The following is a 9,739-nucleotide window of genomic DNA, read 5'->3' as shown; positions in this document are numbered from 1 at the left end:
TTCATCTGTGTTGGTAAACAAGATGGGGTAAGTCCCAATTAAATTTGGTGTTGGTCACGTAAAGTTTAGTTCTTCCACAACCATATTGGTATGTCACGCCAGATGTTAAATATATGGACACGATATCTATTGGAAGACGGGCCGGCCCGGGGTCAGTCCCTCTCCGTCCACTACCTTTTACCTCCCCAACCGAAATCAGGTACCCATTTTTACACCTGTGTCAAGAAAGTCGTGTAAAGTGTCTATTCCAATGTAGCACCATGTCAGCCGGATTCAAACCCATAACCTCTCGGTTCTGGGCCACAAAATCTTAACCATTACACCAAATCGATGTCACGTCCCCTCTGAAAACAGGATACACCAACGACGTACACTGTTCAACCTTGGCGGGCTTTCCGAGTGACGTCATCACCCATCCCAGCTGATCAGTATCAAGTGGAGGGGCAATTTACAGCCTCCCAACCCAGGGTGCTTTGCGGCGTGCGTCCAACGTTTTGTCAACAAAAGAGCGTTCAGTCATTCCCGGACAAGATTTTAAATACCTGTACCAAGTTTCAGGTGAGGGGCTTTTCTTTTGTGTATCATTAAGAAAAATCACGCAGTCTTGCGTTATTGTTATACCTAAGGGAATAGTGAATATGCCAACACGCAAGCGGTTTTGTCTCGCTATGTGATTGCGTGGCCCAGTTGATCATAGCCATTGTGGTATACACTTGTTATATTACCCTAATGCTAACGGTACACAACACAAGTGCGAGAGGGTTCAGATGTGATTTTTGAAATAAAATCGTCACAGGGCACAGAAAAAAACAGTATGTGTCACGCTCAGAAAATATTCGTAGCATGTATTAGAGGATGGATTACCATACAGGCGTTCTTGTTATTTGGTGTGGTGCTATATGTGGCCGCGCGTGTGTTGTATTGGTCTATTCCAGTCCTCGGTAATTATCATTCTGGGTCTGTGATTCAATGCATATCATATTAGGTTGACCACAAAGATTATTCGATATCACCTTACCCATCTTGCCATAAAAAATCAGGTTCCCTCAGAAATTCTATACAACATCAGTAAGCTACTCACATAGAATATGTTATGAGAGGTAATAATAACACCACGCCGTGCCGTTAGTTGATTCGCGGCAGATACTAAATTGGTCAGCTGTGGTGGTAATTTGTCTTTTTTTGTCTCTCGGGAGTTAGCTCGCCTTTTATGCAAATTGTAAATCCCTGTAGTAAGAGGGAGGTATATCGGCTGGGGGTCTTTCCTTTTTGCTTTTAGCGAGATTACAACAGTAGTCAGTCGTGCAATCCGGTGTCATGTCCAGTTCAATCTCCGTGTCAAAACAGCACCCGTATCCGTTTCCAATATTTTGGGTTGCGTGCTGACGTCACGAAGGGTAGTGATGCACATTTGGTTAAGGGAAAATATGGCGCGAAATTGGAAGGGCTGTTAAAAAGCATTTCCTGGCGTTGTCATTTGGTATCCAATGTTTGCCTTCGCCATTTTATATCTTATCTTTTAATGTTGAAACAAGATATATTTATTTTTGATTCCAATATATGGAAGACATCCTCTGGGAACCATAAAACTGATGCGAGCGTGCGGAAAGAATGCCAGGTTGAACAAGGTTGAAAAAATGACTGAAGACAGATAATAACGGTATACAAAAAAAATAGATCATCCATTTTTGTTCTGTTCTTGACTTTGAAATTGACTTTGGTGTTATGCGACGTTATTATCCATTCTTCAATACTAGTATATTTATTTTGCAATTTACGGCATATTTTTTCCCAGTTTGCAACTACTTTGTACGCTTTATGGTGCAAACCTTTTTTTTTTTTCAGAACGATCGAAAAATAATGCGTGCGGTGATATCATCCATATAATTGAATCAACATGGTCTAAAAGAAATTAGAAATTACCCCTCCACCTAATATGATTGTCTGTAGATTTCTAGTAGATTTTTTATCTCTATTCTGTATTATTTCTTTTTTTTTTAGCTGACCGGTACCATACAAAGTCACTTTACTTTTTGTCGTGTCAATAAAGCTAGGAAATGTTACCGTTTCCCCCACCATTTCTTTGTTTTCTCCCTCGAGAGGTTGTCCCGACATGAGGTGAAATGATTACCGTAAATGCCATAGATTGAGTTTTTGTTCAAACCGTTGTTTTGAAACAATAGCACAGCAATGCCCCCCTCCCTTGGGACCTTGGGTACTACGGTTGCGGTATTGAATGGAAATGTACACACGTGTGCGTTTTACGGTTGTTACCTACAAGGCCACGTTAACATTTGGCTAAAATGAAATTCCAGATCTACGTATTGGTTTTTGTTAATATCCAAGCAGAACTGGCGGTGGCATAAGATAGTATCATAAGCTTGGGAAGGAGTTTAGCCAGCAGAGGAGTTTCCCTCCCAAGCTTATGATACTATCGTATGCCACCGCAAGATCTGCTTGGAGATTAGGTTTTTTAGTCAAAAGAGTATGTCCCGTAATTGGCAAAGTCGTCGCAATAATTTAAAGCCAACGGGCGCAACCCTGTGAGATACCCGCTTTAATTGTTAATGAATGAATGAAGATCTTTATTGCACATTTTTACCGCACCGGGCTAAGTACAGGTCACAACAAGACATGTTGAAGAAATACAATTATAAGATACAAAATCAAACTATCGTTATATATAAATTCAACTTCTCTTCGCTTTTCAGTTATGGTGGAGGTAAAAGAACAGATATGTTTTATGATCGATGGATTGTCTAGTTTTATGAGGAATATGAATTTTTCTACAGAACTTGAGTGTACGAACTAGGGGAATAGGTTTTGTACAAGCATATACAGTTCTCTCTTCTCTATACAATGTGTGTCAATGTACATTCTATGGCATTCGTCCTCAGATTACAATATTTGCATAGTCTTTGTTCTAGAGGGGTGCGGGTATGTCTTCCGGTGTAAATTCGAGGAAAGCAACTCAGTATCTCACGCGGCATGACATAAACATTGAGTCGTGAGAATTAAGCGGACCAATGCGAAACAACATGACAAACAAATCTCCAACGAGCCGTTGGGAAGTCCTGAGAATCTGTCAACGACGTGTTTCGCATTTTATTTACCAGTGTTAAGTCACTGCGAGCAGGAAGGAAGTCTGTGTCTTAGAAGAGAATTTCACATCCTTAAAGTATCATCTTGTCGTAGCGCAGACTTTTTGTACCAACTCGGTTATTCCTGTTCACATGTCACCATGAGTTGTTGTTTTTTCTCTTTTCTTTACTTCAAACAAAAGAACAATGTGGCACAGCAACCAAAGTTAGTAACTTGTTTCATTTATCCCACATACAACGCATATACGGAAAAACAAATTTAGTAGTAATCCCTTGGCCATTTGAGACTTTTTAAAGGACAGTGGTTTGTTGTTATCCTCTGAGGCTCTGTGTCTAGGACACGGTATTGGACGGCGGAGCCCATCCCTCTCCTTCTACCGCCTTTTACATCCCCAACCGAAGTCAGGTACCCATTTTTACACCTGGAATCACAATACTGTAAATGCGTTTAAGTTCGCGGAGATTTAATTTCGCGGTAGCGGAAAAATGGACTTTTGGCGGTGGTTTTAATTTCGCGGTTAAGCACTATGCACTGCAGTCTCTTACTGCCATGGAAAAATGTTCGCGGTGGTATTGAATTCGCGGTGAAGCGGCCACCGCGAAAACCATGAACATTAAAGCACCGCAAAAGTTTCTGCATTTACATTTTTGCATAGCCTTTGTTCTTCCAGAGGGGTTGAGTGAGGAAAGTTGTGTTAAGAGCCCTTTACCAAAGGCACAATGCAAGATCGGTAGCATGCATGACAGAATTCGAACCCATGCCCTCTGGGTCTGGGCCAAATACCTTGCAATTAAACCTCGCGACCCCACACAAAACTGACAGTTTCTTTTCCCACAGGTTGTTTTCCCACGAATCACAGGAAATAAGTCCGTGTCCTTTACGGCGATTTTAAAACCGCCTAATTATCTTCTTCAGGAACACAGACATTTCGGAACGCACCCTATTTCCATGCCCGTATCTATTCCCGCCATCAGTGCTCACACGGCATGATTTAACGCTAGTTCACCTTTATCCGCGGGGTACCCTATATCCGTTGTTTTCAAAAACAAGGTACTTAGGGCTATCATGTCGACGAAATGTTAGTTCAAACTGATATATTTTGAAAAAAATTACAATTTGAAACAACCGTCCGTCAAACAGTGATATCCCTAAATGTGCTGTTTTGACAAACAACGGATAAAGGTTACCCCACGGATAAAAGTGAACTAGCGTTACAATTTACAGACAGGTTAATGTTTCTGGTGACGCCATTTTAGTAGGTACAGAAGAGGTAAAAGTTGGGCGCTTTTTATCTCCCTGAAACATGGGGGTATAGTTTCTGACGTGTCTGTGTGTCTTGTTAGAGTGGCTATATATAGTGGTCGTACAATGCCCGGTCTCCGTACCCTACTCTTCTCGATAACTGTGTTGGGTTCTTTGACGTTTTTACATGCAGAGGTTTTTTTGACGCTTGAGGCTAAGACCATAGGCTCACTCATACACAGAGCCAGCGCCTTTTCGTGTCTATCCGAAATGACTAATGCAATCTCTTATACCCCTGTCACATTTGGCGAAAATCGATCGGACGACGATTCTGCGGCAATCGCCCGAGGATCTTAAATATGGCCGATCTTCCATCGATACGCCCGAAGATCGTGGATAATGTGACAGGGGTATTACAACACGGCTGGGCCTGAGTAGTAGAACTAGTAACCGTACAATAGCTTCATTGCTTAGGTGACTTCTCTCCCTCTCTCTCTCTCTCTCTCTCTCTCTCTCTCTCTCTCTCTCTCTCTCCCTCTCTCTCGTACTACAACTAGTAACGGTTAAACCGTACAATAGCGTCATTACTAGGTGACTTCTCTCCCTCTCGCTCACGCTCTCTCTCTCTCTCTCTCTCTCCCTCACGCTCTCTCTATCTCTATCTCTATCTCTCTCTAACTCATTCTCTCGCTCGCTCTGTGTTAGTGGGTGTGTGGGTGGGTGTGGGTGGGTGTGGGTGCAGTTCAATTCAGGTCAGGTCAGTTCAGTTCATCCTCGTGTGTGTGCAAACAAGATAATCCTTGCTAGAATGTCAACCATTTAGTGTGACTGTCAAGTTGATCGTGACGTGCACGAAAAGAGAACAATGGCGAAACAGTTAAGGTGAAGTTCCTTCTGTACGACGTCATTGTTGTCAAGGTTCACAGTTTCCAAGCTGTGGTTCAGTACACATATATAGACGAGTTCTCGTTGTCGTCGTTTTGTTTTCATACACTTTTTTTCATTGCAATTTCAAGTACTCTTAAGTCCCAGAAAGTAAGTGGCACTTTTCCTCGTTTCGAATTCTAAGTATACATAAATCTTCCTTGAAATCTCATTAACAGTTTCTTTTTCTTTTCTCCTTATAATACATATTACCAGGTAAAAGGTTAGGGCGTTCCCTAGCGTAGATTTTCTAGTTTCACGAAGCTTCGTGAAACTAGAAAATCTACGCTTAAGTGACTTGCTATTTCCACTACAAATAGTGCAGTTCCGCGTATACGATTATATATGACAGACAGTGAGGCACGCCCCCAGTATACGCGTCACCACTCAGAGTACACTTATAGGTCGTCTTTCAACCCTTATCCCTCACAACCCACGGACTATAGAGACAAGCTACAGGTGTGCAAGGGGGTGACCTCATTTCACCTCAACTGAACTTTGCATTCTCTGAGGTTATCGGGCGCAGAAACGTACCGTCCAAAAATGGCGAGAAGTTGTCTTTGTCCACGCAGGCCTCTGAGACCATGGGCGTTATATGAGATAACGCCTTTGCCGAGACCTAGCTCCGTGAGCTCTCTTCCCTTCATGGTGTGTTTCTAGTCTCTGTTTTTTTTTGGCGGGGGAGAGGGGGGGGGGGGGTTAACATGGGTTAAGGTTCTCTAAAGCCGGGAAAGGGAGTTCCCGCGCTGGCTTCGTAGACTTCTAGCAGCAATGTCTATTTTGGGGGTGGGGGTGGGTGCTGATTCGCGATTTTCTTGGGCTAACGTTTTCTAATGTCAGGAGAGAGAGAGAGTTAACACGTTGGCTAGAAGTCTGTATTGGAGACTATAACCTTTTTTAATCTTCAGAACTATTTGTAAAAGTTATTTCTTTCCGGCTGCCTTTTTTCCGGTCCATCTCCCATTTTGTTTAAATGACTATGATTAATCTGGCACTAAAAACGTCGCTCCCTCCGTTTTTAAAAGTCAAACTTCTATCACTGAGTGTTGTACTTAAGAATGAACTATAGCTACTTTGCAGTAAAAACTGATGATATGTTTTCTTTCACAGCTGGAAAAGACGGCAGCTACAATGGGCTCGGAGTCGACGGAGAGAGAGCGAGAGGCCGTGGGGGACCATAGGGAATTTGTGGCCAGCTTCGAGTGTTTCTACAACAGCTCCGACCTGAGTGACGTGGTGCTAGTGGTGGGGAAGGACAGGTAAGGGCTAGGCCACACCAATTTTATTTCTTTCTTCTCGGATTACCCTGTACATTTTTTTCATTACAAAAAGTCCCGAGAAAAAATGATACCGGTTTTGCTATCACAAACCTGTAAGTATTGCCCTTTAGATACATACATACACATAACTTCGGGCAGTCTAAAAACAATGTCTCTTATTCAGAACATTAGTAACAAATCAAAGGAAGGAATTCGTTGCATAAAATGTACCACTATAAACTCCTCAGGTTGTTATTTTTTTGGTTATTTAAGCCGTCTATCTTCACCCCAGACCTTTTAAAAAATAGTATTTCTTTTTTACCTGTCGGTCAAATTTTTTTTTTCTGAAAAACAACTGAGAAGCAGCAAATAGATTTGGAGCGGTCCTGGGGAAGAAATGCTGTTTTTCCGATTAGGCTATGTCAATTTGATTATATGGATGACATCCTCTAAAAAAGTTTGGCCAAACAAAAGTTGCCTTCATTATGAAATCAAAGTCGTCAGGAAGGTTGAACAAATGACTGAACACATTGAGTATGGTATACCGAACAATAGGTTCTTCATTTTTGACTTTGGAATTGACGTTGATTGCAGCCACCAACGCCCCCACCCACCCACCGGTTGTCCGTTAGTAGTCCGGATATTTGGCAACATTTCACAGAACTGCCTTAGGTAGCTTGCTTTCGTTGATGTAAATGTTATAATCTAGGTCAGCTTCTCGGAAATGTATCAGGACGAAATCTTCAATAACTTGGAGAGGGAAACTGGCCGCCAATGCAACAATTATAGCGATTAAACAATAGGAAGGAAGTCGGGTATGTTATGTTAAATGTAATCTGCGTCAGCTTCTCGGAAATGATATCAGGACGTCCCGGCACCAGGCCTACGACGGCTTGGGTTGAGTTAGAGAATTTGAGATTGGAATTAATATGTTTTTTTGTTGTTGTTTTTTACAATCTTTCTTGTGAGCAGAAGATTTCTTAAATCGTAGCAAGAAATTAAAAGTCGCCGTATGTGTTCTCGCCAGGCTTGATATTCCTTTCAACAGTACTAACGTAATCTTTACTGCAGGGGGATAATTGATGTGACACTTATCAGCTAAGTGCTTCGGAATTTATACAGCCCTGTCAACTTTTACTGTCTCTTGTCGTTTGTTCAGTACTTTTAAGACGAATTCGGGAGAAGATATATTAAGTAGAAGGACTGCAAAATCTCGGGAATGTATCTATTGTATACGTGTCCACAAATGAAATACTTTCCGTGTTTTCTTTGGAATGTTTACGACAAGTTTGTAGTTCGCCACAGACAAAGAACATTTTTAGGAGTCTTGAAGTCTTGGGGGAAAAAAGACTTGAAATTTACAACTTCTGTATCCGAGCACAATTTGATTTCGCTAAAGGTGATGACATCTGTGGTACAGATGTCTGCCTAGAGGCTGAGATTTCTTGAAATATTAGAATATATTCGTATGTCATATATTTTGCAACTAGGTCCTTTTAGCTGGCGGAACTGACAGCAATACGTTTCCTTTGTATGTGTATTCATATGAATGTTTTCATACGTTTCTTACTCAATCGGGTACTTCACTGCATTGGCGACAAATTATTGCGGCAACTTTGCGAATTTTTCGCCATGTTGTCCTTGCGGTCACACTGACGTGGGAAACAGGGGTATAAAATACGTAACCCCTACAAACAAGATGGGCACATGGAATGTCACATCCTCAGTTTCGGCCCCACATTAGATACAAGACAACTTTATTAGAAATCGCAGTTTTACCACTGAATTTAATCGATGAACAATGATTAAGATTCATTAAAAAAGAGTGGCAGTGATTGCGGCTGTAAAAAACAAACACACACAACAGAAATCGGCAATGTAGACTAGAAAAACACACCATGAATGGAGTATACCTCCCGGTCGGCTAAACTCTTTGGTCAGCTTTGATACTATGTTATGGCACCGGTAAATCTGCCCGGAAATTAATTAAAATTCCCGTTTTACCTACAGATACCACGCGCACAAGTTCATGTTAGCCCGCCTCAGCGATGTCTTCCGCACCATGCTGACCGGAGAGCACTGGACAGACTCCTCCAAGGAAGAGATCCAACTCAAGGAGTCCTGCGAGTGCGAGTCCGTCTTCGGCGACTTCCTTCGCTTCTTTTACTGCGGTAGAGTGAACCTTGACATCGAGACAACGCTGCCACTGTTGTTCCTAGCCGACAAGTACGACGTGAAACCCGTGCGAGAGGTATGCGACAAGTACATGACAGGGCAAGTCATGAAAGGAAACGTGCGAGCGGCTCTACTCTGGCTACACTACGCAAAAGTGTACTCCCTGACAGAGCTTGAAACGCAGTGTATCGAAGTTCTCTCGCTACGGATGACCAAAGCCATGAAGACGCCCGAATGGTTGAACCTGGACTTGCCGTACGTGATAGAACTGTTGCAGAACTCTTCGCTAGTCGTGGACGAGGAGTTCGTCCTGTTCCAGGCGCTGCAGGACTGGCTGTTGGCGGAGTGTCGGGCGGACAAGGTGGAGGACTACCTGCCGAAGGTGATGTCTCAGGTGAGTATGTGAATAGTTTCTTCAGGTTGGTACGTCATTGAATAAAGAGACTGTTTTTTCCACAACCCTTGTTTTATCTTAACCTTTGTCTGTCACGTCACCTTCCTCGGGGTAAATTCGACAGCTTCATATTGCACTGCAGGGCTATAGCGATAGGTGTCGCTGCTTACAGATGCGGTACCAAACGTATTCACATATGTACAGGGATTGTTTTATGGTCTCGGAACACAGTTTTTGGCCTATGAGTATTTACATGGTCAAGGACCCCAAAGTGAGGAGGTTCGACGCCTCAAAACTTGTCACAGGGCGCAGGAGCAGTTAACCAGAATTTGATGCGTTGAAGTTTATGGCAAAATCTGCGAAATATCTGAAAATCAGCATACATTTGCAGGCTTGCTTTCTTTTCAAAGGCACTTTTATTTGACCCCCAGCGGAGGTCACGAAACTGCAGCCGCACTGCGACGCTCTACTTTATACCTGAACTACTATTGGGGACGGTGTCGCGGATGAATACTGTGTTTTGAGACCTCTTGCGATGTTGACAATGTTAGATTACTTAGATTAGAATAGCCAAGTTCCCCCATCCCGGACGAATGGAACATCTCCAGTCTGGGATGGAGAGAGGTCAGGAAATACGCACGTG

The 9,739-nt window shown here is 42.7% G+C and overlaps 1 protein-coding gene across 1 annotated transcript in view; it reads left to right on the top strand.

Annotated features, from left to right (window-relative positions):
• Positions 1-444: 444 nt before the first annotated feature.
• LOC118420901 (BTB/POZ domain-containing protein 6-A-like) overlaps positions 445-9,739 on the top strand; it is a 10,000-nt gene continuing 705 nt past the window's right edge. Inside the window, exons 1-3 of the mRNA XM_035828012.1 lie at positions 445-558; positions 6,379-6,527; positions 8,538-9,096. Coding sequence (XP_035683905.1) covers positions 6,400-6,527; positions 8,538-9,096 — 687 coding nt within the window. The 5' untranslated portion in view covers positions 445-558; positions 6,379-6,399. The remainder of the gene's footprint in view (positions 559-6,378; positions 6,528-8,537; positions 9,097-9,739) is intronic.

Source organism: Branchiostoma floridae, chromosome 1 (genome assembly GCF_000003815.2).
Source record: "Branchiostoma floridae strain S238N-H82 chromosome 1, Bfl_VNyyK, whole genome shotgun sequence".
Lineage (NCBI taxonomy): Eukaryota > Metazoa > Chordata > Leptocardii > Amphioxiformes > Branchiostomatidae > Branchiostoma > Branchiostoma floridae.
Note: the sequence above shows the minus strand (reverse complement) of the source record. Positions and strands in the feature narration are given on the sequence as shown.